This window comes from Aquarana catesbeiana, linkage group LG03 (assembly GCF_042186555.1).
Source record: "Aquarana catesbeiana isolate 2022-GZ linkage group LG03, ASM4218655v1, whole genome shotgun sequence".
In the NCBI taxonomy this organism is placed as follows: Eukaryota; Metazoa; Chordata; class Amphibia; order Anura; family Ranidae; genus Aquarana; species Aquarana catesbeiana.
In genome coordinates this window covers 151,863,606-151,881,722 of record NC_133326.1, presented here as the reverse complement: position 1 = coordinate 151,881,722, position 18,117 = coordinate 151,863,606, and the positions used below count along the sequence as shown (strand labels likewise).

Genomic DNA, 18,117 nt, shown 5'->3' with positions numbered 1-18,117 from the left:
TTGAGGCACCCCTGCTTTGCCCCCAATAAAGGTCTTTAGGGACTATCTACCAAAATAAATCATCACAGTCCTGGATGTATATAGCACTCTATGGATAATTCCACACATTATGCAATGAACAGAGGAAGAGCGCCCAATGCAAAGTCCAGTGCCCTTGGTGACATTACAGGTCAGCCCTGTGTCTTCCATCCAGTGGGCTCTGGGCAGGGTCTCAGTGCCATGCCTAAGGTACTGATCTGGAAGCAGTGTCATTAGCCTATGTAGTTGGAGTGCAGCTAGGTACTTGAAGAAGGAATCCATAAAAAAAAAAAAAAAAAAAAATACCCAAGTAAGGCCAGTAATCTTTGTCAGAAGAGAGGAGACATCCATACACCAATCACCTAATGACACTAGCAAAAATCTGAGGATTAATCAGAGTTGAAGGGGTTATTTGAGGGTAACTGAAGGTGGAAGCATATAACTCAGTCGAGAATGAGAATCTAAAATGGAAGTTGCTCCAGATTTTTGTGCCACCAAAAACCTATTATAACCTATTACTTTTATTGAGGGAATTAAAGAGAAAAACCTTTCCTCAATGTAATGTAATATCTGCAATTTGTTTTAACGAGACATACAGTGTCTTGAAAAAGTATTCACCCCCTTGGCATTTTTCATGTTTTGTTGCCTCACAACCTGGAACATGGATTGTTTGAGGATTTGTATCATTTAATTTACAAAACATGCCCACAATTTTGAAGATGTTTTTTTATTGTGAAGCAAACAAATAGGACAAAATAACAGAAAACGTCAATGTGCATAACTATTCACCCCCCCCCCCCCCAAAGTCAATACTTTGTAGAGCCACCTTTTGCGGCTATCTCAGCTCCAAGTCACTTTGGATAAGTCTCAATGTGCCTGCCAGATCTTATCCACTGGGATTTTTGCCCATTCCTCCTTGCAAAACTGCTCCAGCTCCTTCAAGGTGGATGATTTGCGCTTTTGAACAGCAATTTTTAAGTCTGACCACAGATTTTCTATTGGATTGAGGTCTGGGCTTTGACTAGGCCATTCCAACATATTTACATTTCTCCCCTTAAACCACTAAAGTGTTGCTTTAGCAGTGCGTTTGGGGTCATTGTCCTGTTGGAAGGTGAACCTCCATCCTAGCCTCAAATCACACACAGACAGGTTTTACTTGAGAATATCCCTGTATTTAGCACCATCCATCTTTCCCTCAACTCTGACCAGTTTCCCAATCCCAACTGCTGAAAAACATCCCCACAGCATGATGCTGCCACCACCATGTTTCACTGTGGGGATGGTGTTCTTTGGGTGATGTGATGTGTTGGGCTTGCGCCAGACATAGCGTTTTCTTTGATGGCCAAAAAGTTCAATTTTTAGTCTCATCAGACCAGAGCACCTTCCTCTATACATTTTGAGAGTCTCCCACACGCCTTTTTGCAAAATCAAAACGTGCCATTTAGTTTTTTTTCTGAAAGTAATGGCTTTCTTCTGGCCATTCTGCCATAAAGCCCAACTCTATGGAGTGTATAGCTTATTGTCCTTATACTCCAGTCTCTGCTGTGGAACTCTGCAGCTCCTCCAGGGTTACCTTAGGTCTCTGTGTTGCCTCTCTGGTTAATGCCCTCCTTGCCCGGTCTGTGAGTTTTGGTGTGCGGCTGTCTCTTGGCAGGTTTGCTGTTGTGCCATGATCTTTCCATTTGGGCATGATAGATTTGATGGTGCTCCTAGGGATCATCAAAAATTTGGATATTTTTTTTATAACCTAACCCTGACTTGTACTTCTCAACAACATTGTCCCTTACTTGTTTGGAGAGTTCCTTGGTCTTCATGGCAGTGTTTGGTTAGTGATGCCTCTTGCTTAGGTGTTGCAGCCTCTAGCTCCTTTCAAAAAGGTGTGTATATGTAATGAAAGATCATGTGACACTTAGATTGCACACAGGCGGACATCATTTCACTAATTATGTGACTTCTGAAGGTAATTGGTTGTACCAGAGCTTTTTATAGGCTTCATAACAAATGGGGGTAAATACATACGCACATGCCAATTATCATTTTTTTATTTCTGAAAAATAGTTTTATGTATATATTTTTCTCATTTTACCTCACCAACTTAGACTATTGTGTTCTGAGCCATCACATATAATTCAGATTAAAAAAAAACATTGAACTAAAGGCTGTAATGTGACAAAATAGGTAAAAATTCAAGGGGGTGAATACTTTTGCAAGGCACTGTACCTATATAAAATTTCTTTACACTTAACTTGAAGATAGCAAATTCCTATATCATGCCTTAAAATTGCATGGTCAAAGTGCAGTTACATTAGTTAAATGAAAAGCAATTATCCTGCTGATTTTTATTAATAATCTTAATGTGTATTAATTAGTTCTGACAAATGTCACCATTTATTTCTACTGGTAGCTTAAAATGACAAGTTTACACATACTTACATTGTGCACTTAGTAGGTTGGCGATCGCAGCTTTCAGTCTTCCTGCCAGCCACTCTAGACTCTCATGCAGATTGGCGAGGGCTTTCAAATCACTGACATCACTCATAATCTCATTCTGCGGAATCAGTTTATCTCCAAGGTTTCCTATCAGGACTTCTGACTCCTTACCAAATGCAGCTCTGAAAAGCAAAGGAAAATGGTACCAAATTGTCATTCAGAAAACCACTTTAACCACAGAAAACAAAGAAAGAATATCAGATTTTCTGAGATGTGATGTGAAACAAAATCAAGTACTTTTAATAAAGTTTATAAAATTGTTAAGTTAGACGCAAGATGAAAGACCATATTTAGCAGATTAGGTGTGTATTTCATGTCTTAGCGAAAAGCAGTCTTATGCTGGCCCACAGCTCTCCTTCAAAGCAGTGTTTACCTGTAGGACTCTCCTTCTCACCCATCCCTTCCCTGAAGTGTCTGATACATTTTTTTTCTGATGGCAGTCATATTGGTCTTGCACATCTGACCTTTCGCTAAAGTCTATGGCTGGCCATACAGCTGCAGCCAATCCCCAGACGTCCGCTAGTGACGAAACGCGTAGGGAGAAGTCTGCATCTCTGACGTCATCACACTTTCCTCTTCGGAGGAGATGGTTTGACAGCGGTTAGCGTGTGAAGGAAGCCTCGGGAGACACTGCCGTTCGGATTTATCAATATGCCTGTTTGTGATTGCTTTCACTCAGCCGCCTTCTTGTAAGTCCATACCTTTTTGAGATCAATAAATTTATTTACATACTGCACTATGGGAGCCCTCTCTGCTTTATGTTTTGAGTGATACCGCCAAGCACAGACGGAGCAGCCCTCTGTCCCTTTCACCTCTGATGATACAGACGCAACAGCTCTGAAGTATCCTCAAGGTTTTTGGGAGACCCAACTCCCTGGGCTTGGTGAGACCAATTTATTGGTCTTTTTAGCTGGTAAGGAGACAACCTACTCACCTTGGGTGTTCCGCTTCATTGGATAAGGGACTCTTCTTTTCATCACAGTGTTGATTTTATTATTCACTGGCCATCCTTGCTTTTCCTTTGCAAGTGTGTTGGGACTTATTTATCATGCATGTTATTTTATTTCACCTACGATTAACACTCACAATATATGCCACTCTGAATACGGGTACTGTAGAGTGGTACTGATTCACATCCTGAAGATTATCACTGTTTTTTATTCATGTGCATATTAATTATGTATATCTGATGCATTTTTTCACTAGGTGATTTAATTTCCAGTTTAAATTTGTCTGCTTTAGTTTTCTGGTTCAGTTTGTTTTCACCTCATCAACTTATCTTTCGCTTAAAGATTTTAGCACTGCACTAATTTATATTTTATGATTTTGGGTTTTGTAGACTCTTGGTGCGGGCTGCTTGTATTTTGTTGATTTCTTGATTTATTCAATCTCTTTTTCAATAATTAAGTTTAAGCGCAGCGTTTGGCCATCTGGCTTTTTTTTCCTAATCACTGTAATAGGCACAGTTACTACTGCTTCCGGGTCCCGTTCAGAGAGGTGCGCTGCCGCTTAATGAACCTAGGAGGTCACTCACTTGGTAAGAACACCTTTCAGAGAACATCTTACATTTTCTACATGAGTGCAAATTATTCTCTGGTTGAATGAGGAGTCTGTGGCATCACCGCCCTGCCTCTACACCTCGTTCAGTCAGAACAGCTTTACATTCATTGAGAAAATGCAAACTGTTTCCTGAATGAATGGCAACCATACTGAGCAAGCAACAACCTGTGTTCACAATGTAGCGCTCGGCACAAAGCCACAAGCTAGTGGAGATCACTGTAGTAGTGGTTTCTGGCTTCCCATGGGGGCCCAACAGGTATAGCATATACATACTTATATTAGACCAAGCTGATGTAAAAGTAGCGATACTTGGAATTCATTCTTAGATTATGTCCCTGGGGCAGCACAGCAAAAAAAAACTTCAGTTTTGTTTTTCAATTAAAAACAAAGCTAGGGTGCTAACTTCATAACCAGAATCCTGAAAAGCATTTAGAGAATGTGCTTATATCAATTTAAATTGTTACTTTTGTATGTATGGATCTGAGCCAAAGCATACAATTAAAAGTACTAGCCAATGTAGATGGAAATGGAGGGAATAGTTAAAATTAGTCCATATAACAAATTCACTACAGAAAGCAAAGGGGGAGGGGTTGTAAAAGTGTAAAAAAAAAACAAAACAAAAAGAAACTGCATATCATTTGCAACAGCCAGTATGTAGCAAATTAGGAGGGAATGTGTAAATAATCATGGATGAAAGAATGTAACTGGATTTGCCCTTAAACAGCTAACATCCATCACCAGCTTTCACCAGTGCACTAAACTGGAAAAGAGCAAGGTGATTATCCTGCAGACTACATAAAATATCTGCATTTTAGGCTTCAGCATCACAGATTTTGCTTAGTGGCTGACAAGTACGATAAGACTGTCTATTAGCGCACAGCTGGATATTTCAGACACTAGCAAAAAAACAAGATAAATAGAAAAGAAGCTGCAAGCCAAAACATGTGTAACAAGTCTGGATCACTTAGATTTGAAGCAAATACTTGGCCACAAAGACTCTGCTGGAAATCCAATACTATAAAGTGAGGATGGACCTAAATTAGAAATCTCCTTACTAGTGCCTTGCCTTACTTATGTAAATTAGGCTTGTTAACTGAAAAATGTGCATGTGTAAAAAAATACAACAATGACTTGTTCATAAATTTATCTACACATGCCTCCTCTAGCAGAACTACCAAAATATCAGTAGTTTAATGAAAAACACTTAACAGAAATTAGTGTATTTTTGATGAATACAAAAATGTAAGATATTATTGCAGAACTTACCTCAGCCTACACTCACACCTATATGGCCTTGTGAGCCGTGCTTTGCTTGGGAATGGCAGCCCATTTGGCAACAGAGGGCAAATCCCACCCTGCAAGATGCTGGAGCTGTGCGGCCAGGAAAAAAATCTGAGAATGTGGAACTGCCATGCTCCCATAATCTTGAGGGTATTGTAAAGTAGTAAGCTTAATCATGGCAATGCTTTATTTACAATTAGTGCATGAAACTGAGAGCCAATATTTATGAACCCATTTTGGGGGATCCAGACAGGGGAGTTATGTAAAATATAGAGTAGTTGAGGAGCCCACACCATTTTAATTACGTTGACACATCCAGATGCCAACAGAAGAAATTGACACCATCTAGAACATTTTGCTTAAATTTATGTAATATAGGTTTAAGATTTAAGGGTAGTCTCTGGAGTCAGGAGTGACTATTACACCTAGATAATGGAAGGAAGTGACTACCACCAACTGTGAGGCTCTCACTGATAGCAGCTGGGGTAAGAGTTGTAAAGGGAGAAGGACAGATGTATGCCAATTTATCGAGAACCCTGAATATGACCCATACTGCTCGATAAGCTGCATTGAAGCAGCTAGAGAGCCGGTAGTGTCCCCCAAATATAGCAGGGTGTCTGCAGCATAAAGGGGGATCTTGTCCTCCTGATCCCCCCTCCTAAAGCCCATGATAGAAGACAAAGCACGGACCGCTGCCAGAGGCTCCAACGCTAGGGCAAAAAGCAAGATGACAAGGGGCACCCCTGCCTAGTGCCACACTTAAAAAAAAAAAAGGCTTCAGATAGATCATTGTTAATCCTAAATCTTGCCCTTAGCCCCGTACACGATACGAAAATCGGAAGTAAAATTTCCTTGTCAAAAAAAGTTTATTGAGTATACAATGTTATAAAGATACATAAAGATACATAAAGTAAGTTTGCAAGGATCTATAAAGTAAGCTCATTGTTTTACAGTAGGGTTTATATAGGTAAATATCATGAAATTTCAAATATTAAACATTGGGTTCACGTAAACCTAAATTAAAGATATATATCATTTCCTTAGTTACTTTTGTAGGTATTTAAATGATTTATACCTACTATACATATTGTTTACAAGTAGAGTGTATATAGGTCAAATAAATTCTGATAATGAGCTTTAATCGTAAGGTGGAGAAAAGGAAAGAGAAAGAAGAAAAAGGGTTGAAAGGTAGAGGTATGGTCCACAAGGTTGTCCCGCTCGTCAGTTTATTATTCTTTTTAGTTCTCTTTGAAGCCTTAGAATGGGTGTCTCTGTAAGTCATTTAATCTGTTACCATGGCAACAGGACAGAGTCATTGAAATTTGACAGGAACTGTTGTTTTATCCAAGGATGCCAAAGTTTTTCAAATTTTGGAATTTGATTTTGATCGATGGCTACCATCTTAGCATGGGACATTGTATTATTCATTCTGTGAATTGTTTCTGCTAGTACCAATGTAGGAGATTTCCATGCCTTGGCCACTGTTTGTTTTGCAGCCGTTATTAGTTGGATCATAAGTTTGAATTGAGAGAGTGTTAACCATTCCGGTTTTAGATTAAGTAAAGTTAAATATGGATCTGGTTGTATTATTTTCTTAAATATTTTAGATGCAATCACGAAGACTTCCTTCCAGAAGGTTTGGATTACTGGGCACGTCCACCATATGTGTAAATATGTGCCTATTTCTGGGCATCCTCGAAAACAAAGAGTTGAGGTATTAGGTAAATATTTTGCCACTCTAGCGGGTACAAGGTACCAGCGAGTTAGGACTTTATAATTTGTCTCCAGTGCTAAGATGTTGGGTGAAGATGACTTAGATGTGAGCCATATATTAGACCAGTCCGTGTCTTCTAAAGTTCGTCCCAGGTCCTCCTCCCACCTCTGAACGTAAGAGGGTCTATTAAGATTTGCTACTCCATATAATTGATTATAAAGTGATGAAATTGTACCTTTAGCAAATGGATCTTTTGTACAGATTGATTCAAAAATGGATAATTGGGATAATGGTGTATCCCCCTTTAGGAATGGTGTATAGAAATTTTTGATTTGGAGATATCTAAATATCTCAGAGTTTGGTAGATCATATTTTTCTCTAAGTGATGGGAATGAAAGGAATGATTTAGATGCTATGAAGTCATTTAGTGTCTGAATGCCTGATGTTGTCCAAGCTTTAAAAGAATTTGGGTAGATCCATGCCGGATAAAAGGCCGGATTTCTGATAAAAGAAAGGAGAGGATTGTGTGGAGATTGTAACTGATATTTGGTTTTTAGTTTATCCCAGAGAGATAAGAAGTGTTTAGTTATGGGATTATGAATTTTAAAGCGGTCTTTAGGATCAAGCCATAATAAATTTGATATTAAAAGAGGGTCATTTTCTGAAGCCTCTATAAATACCCATAATGGGATTTCCTGTTTTGCATGGTATTTGGACAGACTGGCCAAATGTGCTGCTCTGTAGTAGTTAGTAAAATTAGGGTATCCCAGGCCTCCTTTATTTTTGGGAAGATGTAGTGTGTGTATAGGTATACGTGGTTTAGAAGAGCCCCATATAAACGAAGTTGCTCTTTTTTGTACTATTCTCAAAAAATAGGAAGGAATTGGAATAGGGAGGACTCTGAATAGATAAAGCAATTTGGGTAGAATAGTCATTTTGATTGCATTAATCTTCCCTATCCAGGATAAAGGAAGTTGCGACCATTGTTTTATTAGATTTGTGATCTGTCTTAATACTGGAGGATAATTGGTTGAGAATAAGTCAGAATGAGATGCTGTTAAATGAAATCCAAGATATGGGATTGATTTTTCTGCCCATGTGAATGGGAGTGCAGCCCTAGCCGGGATCAATTCCATGTTTGTGAGTGAAATATTAAGCACTAGGCATTTCTTAGGATTAATCATAAGGCCGGATAGGGCTGCAAATCCATCAAGAGCTGGTATTAAGTTAGGACCAGAGACCTGTGGTGATGATAGAAAAAGTAATATATCGTCTGCAAATATACATAATTTGTGTGTAATACCTCCTACTTCAATGCCAGTTATAGTTTGGTTTGTTCTGATGTATTGGGCCATGGGTTCGAGTATAAGGGCAAATAATAAGGGAGATAATGGGCAACCCTGTCGGGTACCTCTTTCGATATTAAAGGCTTCAGATTTGTATCCAGCATATTTTATATAGGCTTTGGGTTTATTATATAATGCTTTGATCCATGTTAAAAAGTGGGGTCCAAAACCCCATTTTTGTAATGAATATTGCATATATTGCCAGGATACTGTGTCAAATGCCCTCTTAATATCGAGAGATAGAAAACATAAAGGGATTTTCCGTTTTTTAGCAATATGTGCCAATAACACTGCCCTGCGTATATTATCGCCTGCCTGTCTATTTGGCATGAAGCCTACTTGATCTCTATGTATTAATTTTCCTATAATGCTATTGAGGCGTTTTGCTATTATTTTTGCTAATAATTTAATATCGAGGTTTAACAGAGAGATAGGCCGATAATTCACACAGGAAGTATCATCAGAAAGGGGTTTTGGGATCATACAAACAATTGCCATTAGTGTTTCTTGCCGAAAAGAATGTCCATCTAGAAGTTTGTTAAAAGTTTCAGTGAGAATGGGAGAGAGTATTTCTGAGAATGTTTTATAGTATAAAGCCGAGTAGCCGTCTGGGCCTGGTCTTTTGTTAAGTTTTAGGTCTTTTATGGTGTTAGCAACTTCCTCTATAGTTATAGGCTCATCCAAACTGCTTTTTTGATTCTGAGATAACTCAGGTAAGGTTATTTTTGAGAAGAAGGATTCAGCTTCTGTAGGATTAAAGTCATTGTTTGTCTTGATTAAAGTTGCGAGATGTGAGTGAAATTTATGGACTATTTTAACTGGATTACAAGTGTAAACATTTTTTGATAATTTCAAACGTATTGGTTTGAAAGATTTGTTAGTTGAATTTAATGCCCGAGCCAAATATGTACCTGGTTTGTTTGTATTCATGTAGAAATTGTGTTTGGAGCGTTTGAGGGATTTATCAACTGACTCAGTGAGAAATAGATCGTATTCCAATCTAGATTTTTCCAGATGAGATTTTGTACTCTGAGATGGATTATCTTGAAATGATATGTAGGCTGCATTAAAATTGAGTTCTAGTTTTTTTGCTAGATTTTTGCGTTCCCGTTTAAATAGTGCCATTTGTCTTTGTATTGTACCACGCAAGACAGGCTTATGAGCTTCCCACAGTGTTATTGGGGAGATGTCTGTTGTGTTATTAATTGATATGTATTCCTTTAAAGCTTGTTCAATGGCCATCTGATGTAGTGGGTGTTTGAGCATTATGTCCGGTAAGTACCACGTTGGGTCATGCGCTTTTGGTATGGGTGAGGCTATAGTAGTGTATACTGCATTATGGTCAGACCACGGAATCGGAATTATATCTGATGCAATAATTTCTGGTATCATTCCTACTGTTAGAAAAATATGATCTATTCTGGTGAAGGTTTGATGAGGGTGCGAGAAATAAGTGAATTTCTTTTTCATTGGGTTACTTTCTCTCCATGAATCTACCAGATTGTATTTGGAAAGAAGTTGAGAAAAAGGTAATCTAGAGGTTATTTTGGATGGTGTAAAAGGTGATTTATCTAGAAATGGGAGGAGGACCTGGTTCGAATCCCCACACATTATCACTGTTCCTATTTTGTGTGTATTAATCACTTGTAATATATGTGAGAGGAATGGTAAACAAAAAACATATGAGATTAGATGATACATTGTATAAATTATTTTTTGTAAGTAATCACAATTTACCCGTGAAAGAGAATAAATATCTCTCTCAGGGGAATAAGTGCCTTCGTCACACTCCCACATAATATGGTTGGGAGAATGAGGAGGGCCAATGGGGGTACACGGATCTTCCGCTTACAGGAGAGAAGTGCTATGTCAAAAGACATCAAAATGATGTTTCATTAATTGGAGTGCAGAATATAGTTTTTGTTGAAATTAATTATTCCAGGGTGGTTGTATATGGTTAGTCTTGCCCTAGGCTAAATAATTCAGTTAGAAAGGTACTGTTAATAACTTTGGTATTGATGAAGATAGTTTGAATTATTTTGGGATTTTAACCCTTTTAGAGTAAACAATTACATATTTCATTCATATGTAACTGTTTAGATATGTTAACTCATAAAATTGAGGTTGTATTGCTTCAGATTAGAATAAACAAAAACATAATTCTAGGAACTAGTTAGGTAATAATATATTTGTTTTAAGAAAAGAAAGAAAAAGCTTCCATTACTTCTGGATTATTGAACATATTTGTCATAAAAAGTAATAAAGCTATTGTTATTACCTGATAATATATAACTGAACAAGAATTTCCTTATTTCACTTATATATTCTAAGGCTATATGAATCAGAAGTAATAAGAAATATAACTGGAATGTAACATGATCCCACACAGTGTGTGACTATCAGAATGCAGTTACATTCAGTTATAAATATAGGTTTTTTATAGAGAACCATCTCTTAGTATAATAAATGAAGAGATATCAGGAATTAGGATGTCAGTCCATTGAATCTTCTTGGTCCATGGATGATGTGGCATAACGGCCTCTTTTGTGAGAATGATGATTCCCATTTTGTTCTGAAATTTTCTGGGTGCTGCCTGAAGGTGAAGATAACGCCATTCTTCTGCGTGTGGGAGTGTTGCTGCTTGTGGGTTCTGTCAGATTTAATTTTAAAAGGGTTTGTTGTAGTTCATCTGCTGATCTGCTTCTGTAAATTGTACCTTGGTAGTTAAATCTGACTGAAAAGGGGAAGCCCCATTGATACATAATGTTGTGGCGTTGCAGTTCCATTAGTTGGGGTTTCATGGATCGTCTTTTAGTAATAGTAAGTTGGGATAGGTCAGCAAAAATTTGATAATTGTGTCCTTGAAAATTAAGTTCCTTTTTTTCAGTTGCAGCAATTAGTATTTGTTCTTTCGTTCTGTAATAATGAAATTTTGTGATTATATCACGTGGGGGTCCATCTTTCTTTTTGCCTGTGAGGGCTCTGTGTACTCTGTCCAGTTCTAAACGTTCAATAGGGATATCTGGCTTTAGTTCTTGTAATAGAGCAGTAATAGTAGATTGCAGGTCTGTCACAGTTTCAGGTATTCCCCTTATGCGCAAGTTTGAACGTCTGGCTCTATTTTCGTAATCTTCGAGCTTAGTTTGAAGTATTAAATTCTCTTTTTTTAATTGTTCCAATTCTGTTATATTTTCTTGGGTTGTAATTTCAATTTCATCCATTTTTATTTCTAAGGCTGCGGTGCGGTTTCCCAGCTCTCTTATTTCTTTGGTTAGGCTTTTTGTTATTTGGTCTGAGGTTTGTTTTAAAGCCTTATGAAGCATCTTTTCAAATTGTAATAATATTACTGGGGATACTGAGGAGGCTTGTGGAGAAGTTTGTGAGAGGATTTGTTCTGTATCTGACTCAAATGGAGAGTCTTGCTGTGACATTTTCTGTCTGTGAGAGCGCCCTGATGCTGTATCTTGTGAGTTGACTTGAGCTGCTTCAGCTGCAGTGAGTGCCTGTGAGCTCTTTGTGAGGTGATTTTTATTTCTGCCACGGTTTCCTCCCAGTACCATATTTCCTGCCCAAACTTTCACAGTTTGTTCCCTGGGGCAAAAAGGTTCAAATGGATACCTTTTGAGCCTGCAGGCTCCGCTTTGTCCTTCTCTTCTCTCCTCAGCGGTGTGGAGCTCTAACAATGCATGTCTGCTCTGCTAGGCTCCGCCTCCTGCCCCCCGGAAGTAAAATTTCATCTGACAACCGATCTGCCCGTTTTCGGATAGTTAGTATGGTGCTTTCGACACCCGATTCCGGTTTTTCGTACGACAAAAGCTGGATGTGCAGATGATAAAATATTAAACGTATATGAACATAATGTCCGTTTTTTGTATAATAGTACGGTTTTCGTACGAAAAAAAATGTAAGCGCAAGACTACGCATGCTCATAAACGAAAGAATACATACAAAACAATTCAACACATTACTTCACTTCCGAAGTTGAATTCTGTCGTACGAGAATTTTCGTATGGTGAGTAACTTTCACTTTCAACATGAGACTAGCATGCAACAAAAAATGCACAGCCGTCCGAAAATCTGGTCGTGTGTACGAGGCTTTAGGGTCAGCACAAAGTAATTTCACTCAAGCTTTAAATGTAGGCCCCAGCTGGAATCTATTCAGGACTGATTATAGGTACGTCCACTTGGCGCTGTCAAAGGCTTTGGCAGTGTCAAGTGGAAAGGATAGCTCTACAACCCGGGTTGTCAGGTAGTTGTATTTTAAGAAAAATATGTCATATGTTTAGGGCAGTGGATTTAGCCGGAATAAAGCCAGATTGGTCCACGTACTAATTTAATGAAAAACACTTCACTAATCCAATGGCCAAAATACTGCATCTGAGCACCACAAATCAAAAATTATATTTAATTCATTTTTAATATTCAAAGCAAACTCAGCCAGAAAATTCCCATTCACTCAACCCAAAAGGCTCTTAGAGTGAGAGCAAAGAGAGGTCAAGTTTAAGGTCATAAGTACAGTCCAGCCACAGAAAAAATAAAAAAATAATAATAATTAAATGTGAGTATAGAGGTGAGTGTCTGGTAAATCATGGTGCCCATAATCCATTGCTTTACCTCCATTAATCTCAGGGAAGGCCGTCCCTCTGCTTTGACTATAGTCTGGCGAGTGGCAAGAAAAATGTAGGTTATTGATTTATGTTCACTGGTGGTGAGGTTGGAAATGGGTCTGTGAAGGAATGCTTCCAAGGGGTTTCGAACCAGGTTTTTATGGAGGATGGATCAAATCCTAGTGTATATCTGTATTTACAATATCTGAATTTTTAGGCATTGCCGTCATATGTGGTATAGAGATCCTACTGCCCCACAGTTACGGAAGCATAAAGGAGAGGCTGTCGGAGTAAATACGGCTATTTGCTCAGGAGTCATATACCACAGTCTTCTTGGGTCTGAATGTTGGTAGGGCATATGGACACAGCCAACCATGTTCTATTCCAAACTGAAATGCCAAAAGTTTCCCTCAAGTTTCACCTCCAGTTAAGCATAGATGGAAGCTACTAATTATGCGTGGGAGAGGTAACAGTCATATAAAAGGAGCCTGCTGAATGTGAGTCCTTCCTGCATCTGCTTTTAAACGGGGTCAAAAAGAGTAAACAATCTGTGTTCCTTTGAAGAATGACAAAAATGATTTACGGCCATCCAGTTTGGGGACATCATGTACATATCCAATGGCGGCCCGCCCATAGAGGGCGCACGGGCACCGCCTCCCCATCCATGGGTCCGGCCCTCTGATCTACATATAAGGGCGCCAGACTATGGAATCCAATGGGGGGGGTTTGAAGCACATGATTAGAGCCAGAGGCCCTAATAGGCTTAAAAAAATGGGGGGCTCGGGGCGCAGAGCACTGCGTTCCGATCACACCCAGTTGTGCGACGATAGCGAATGATTTTTCGCTATTTTCACACTAAAGTTCTCCCCGCCATTCAGGAGGCAGGTCATGAGACCTGTTTCCTGATTGGCCAAAGCATCAAGCGATCGTAAAGGTTGCCTAGCGCTTAGGAAGAACAGAGAGGAGACACACGGCGGAGAAAGCCGCGGGAGGAGCGGACACCAGAGCCGCTGCTCACACTCCGGGAGAGGAGGAGAGGACACCACAGCTCACCAGCCCTAGATCGGGGTAGGTGCCTGACCGCCAGCCACCCGGGGGGGCTTGTCAGTGACGCGCTGCCGACCTCTCTGAGGGGGGGTGCTTGTATACCGCCCCCCCAAAAGAAAAACCCACCACCACTGTGCATATCTGATACCATCAGTGGACCACCAAGTAAAGGCCAGGGGATTTTCAAAAGCAACCATCCCATTTTGATGAAATTAAGAGTTTTCTTCCAAAACAACTGCAGTGTCTCCATGGATCTTGACAGACTCACAAGCACAAAGGGAATGTAAGAAAACTGCTATTTTTAAACAAAGCAAGCAAAATAATGGTTTAATCCTTTAAAAAGAGAACACCACACACACAAGTTTGAGTCTGGTTTCTGAGAGAAAAAAATAATGCTCAATAAATAAATTGCAGGCAGTAACTAGAAATAAAGTCAGTTTCAAACAACTTTATTTCCAATTTTCTTTTGGACAATATGCTAGCCATCAGACAAAAGCTGGCTGGATCCAACATCCCATGGTTGCATAGCTTGCTTATAAGCTACTGTGAAGTGATTTGAAATGTTAATTGCAGGAAGATATGTGCAATTCACTTTGTTCCAAATTCGTTAATTTGAAAATATTCGAACAAACACCCGTTTTAACAAATTTTTATGAAAACGAAAATCCGAAAATAGGAGAGAAAATCCGAAAATTTGAAATAGTAACTAATAATAAAAACTATTACTAACTATTGAATTATAGGTATTGGAATTTCCTTTCAAATTTGGCCATTAGTGAACGTAACAAAAACGTTTTATTATTATTATTGTGTTATGTTCCATTGGTTTAGATGCGGCATTCATTTTTTTTGATAATTCGTAACTTCGGATAAATTTGTATACATTACGTTCAACAGCCACATTTTAAAGGAAATTCCAATACCTATAATTTAATAGTTAGTTATTAGTTAGTTCGCTATTATTTTGTATTTTCGAATTTCAGATTTTTTCTAATTATCAAAGTAACGAATATCGCATCTAAACAAATGGAACATAACAAATTCAATTTTTTTTCGAAATTCCAAATTTATTCAAAATAACGAATATCGATCATATCGAATGACCCAAAAAAAAAAAAAAAAAAAACTAAAGTGAAAACTAAACCGAACAAATTTTTTTAGCAATGCACAAGTCTAATTGCAGGTACTGCAGCAGCTATAAAATACAAAATGCTTGACCTCATACATTTACTGTTGATTTTGGCCTGAACTGAATTCTCGCTTGTTAAAAGGCATGTTGTAGTCATGTAATACAAGCTACAGTTTTTGAACTACATACTTGTAGTGTCATACATTTACAATGGAAAATAGAAAATCTAGAGAGTATTTCTTCTGATCCCTTCAAAACTGGTAAAAAATCAACATTATACTAAATTTATGTAAATAACATGATGTGAGTGGATGTCTGACAATCACTGGCTATGTCATGTTCAGCAAGCCTGTGTCTTAGAATAAGAGGGAGAAGAAGCCTCCATTAATCTACATGAAATATCCCGCCCCCATTGTGTTTAGCTGGTTGGTGGGTATGGGGGGGAGGAGGAGGAAGGGGGCGGGCTGTCATTTACACACTGTGTATAGGCCCACAGTCACAAGAGCTACTCAGATGTGATAGGGAGGAAATGCTCAGCATAGAAACTCACTGAAAACTGAGCATGTGCAGAGTTGCCACCACAGCTGCAAAATCCCAAGCTGAATTGGGGACATGAACAAAAAGGTGGAAATAGAGAACAGCTGGATCAACCAGGTTTATTTTGCAGAATACAGAAAACAAATCTCATAGTGACTGAGTATGAACAGCATGCAATACAACATTTATTGACTACTTCAGGACCAGCAGTAGTAAGTAAACAGTTGGAGCACTCACTGTTCTGAGCGGCCGTTTGTAAATCATCTTTTTTTCATTGGCTGCACGGTCATACGGCAGTGCAGATCACAAAAAACAAGTAGAGAGCCAATGAAAGTGGCTCTATACCACCTCACTGCTATGACCTATAACACAGATCACAACTATAAATGAGGGCTGTGATTGCACTTGTCAATATACAAGTCCTGATCACAGGCAGAGATACAGTGCCAATGACCAATCACAAGTATAAACACTGGCTGCGATAAACAGCCAGTTCTCCCCTACCAGTGACACATACAGAGCTGTTTTTGGATTAAAGTTGATGGGGGAACTTGCTTCTAATTGCAGCCAGTATTACAGTTCAAAAGTCACCAGTGCCCCTTGCCTGAGAACAGCCAGTGCCTAATTACAGCAACTGCTTGATAACAGCTAGCTCCTGTTTTCATTTGGCTGATCACAGCCAGTGACAGTGTTTACCTATTTAACTTGGGGTGTCTGCTTTAACAAATATGGTAATTTTGAGGGTGCTTAAATTGTTCTGGAGCTTGAGGGTCTCCAAAAAAGTGATAGTCAGGAAATCAGATGTGTAATTTATGTGCCCTGTGATTAGGCAACAAAAAAGTCTCACATGTGGTATTCCAATACTCAGGGAATAGCCAAAGGTGTTTTGGGGGAGGTCTAAGCCTTGTGTGAAAAATATATTTTGTGAGAAAAAAACACTTTTGTTTTCCTTTCTTCATTTAAAAAAATAAATAAATAAAACTTCAAAAATTTTACCATGCTTTTTAGCAGGTCTGCTTTCCAAAATGGTGTTATTGTGTGGGTGTATCAACTGTCCTAGCACTTCAGGGCCTCCAAAAATATAATAGGCAGTCTGTAAATCAGATGCATAATCTATGCCCAAAGGTGCTCACTGGATTTTGGGCCCCTCTATGCAGCTAGGAACCACAAAAGTTTCAAACATGTGACAACCCATACATTTTTGAAGGAGGGTGTTTCTATTATCCTGGAATTTTAGGGCCGCAAAAATGTGATAAGCAGGCAGAACATCAGAGTTCATTATTTCAAATGTATATATTATCTATATAGATATATATATACACACACACACACACAGTGGATTAAATAATTATTTGATCCCCTGCAGATTTTGTAAGTTTGCCCACTTACAAAGAAATGAAGGGTCTATAATTTTTTATCCTACGTGTATTTTAAATGATAGAGACCGGATATCAACCGAAAATCTAGGAAAAACACATGATACAAATGTTATAAATTGAGTTGCAGTTCAGTGAGTAAAATAAGTATTTGATCTCCCAAGCACAGCATGACTTATTGCTTGGTGGAGAAACCCTTATTGGCAATCACAGAGGTAAGACGTTTCTTGCAGTTGGTACAAGGTGGACACAAATCTCAGGAGGGATTTTGGTCCATTCTTCTTTACAGATCTTCTCTAAATCCTTGTTTGCTTGGCTGTCACTTGGCAACTCGAAGTTTCAGCTCCCGCCATAAATTTTCTATAGGATTAAGGTCTGGAGACTGGCTATGCCAATCCATGACCTAATATGCTTCTTCTTGAGCTACTCCTTTGTTGCCTTGGTGGTATGTTTTTGCTGAAAGACCCATCCATGACCCATCTTCAGTGTTCTGGCTGAGGGAAGAAGGTTCTCATCCAAGATTTTACAATATATGGCCCCATGCGGAAAAGTCGGTCTATACATTTTGGGAGAGAAACAGCCCAAAAGCATAATGTTTCCACCTCGGTGCTTGACTGTAGGGATGCTGTTCTTAGGGTCATAGTCAGGATTTTTGTTCCTCCAAACACAGCGAGTCCCCCTCCTCAAGAAGGCACATGTACATTTACAGTAATAGTAAGAAATGGAGCTGCACTAAAATTAAATATGGAAAAAACAGCAACAAATGAGCCCATGTGTTAAACACTAGTAAAAAGTTATAAACCATTCCGAAGTGTGGAGGCAAACAAACCCCAATACTAATACCCTGTGAGTATAAATATATACATGAAAATAGACAAAATTAATTATCTATACAAATGAAGTGTATACAAGATGGGTTAAAAAACCCATAAAAACCCAAAAAAAGAAAAATGATCTAAAAATTGAAAAAACAAAAAAAGTGAGTCCATGTGATGTGGATTATCCAATGAAA

At 38.7% G+C, this 18,117-nt stretch overlaps 1 protein-coding gene across 1 annotated transcript in view; it reads right to left on the bottom strand.

Moving 5' to 3' along the window:
* EXOC4 (exocyst complex component 4) overlaps positions 1-18,117 on the bottom strand; it is an 813,215-nt gene that overhangs the window by 162,841 nt on the left and 632,257 nt on the right. Inside the window, exon 14 of the mRNA XM_073619419.1 lies at positions 2,452-2,630. Coding sequence (XP_073475520.1) covers positions 2,452-2,630 — 179 coding nt within the window. The remainder of the gene's footprint in view (positions 1-2,451; positions 2,631-18,117) is intronic.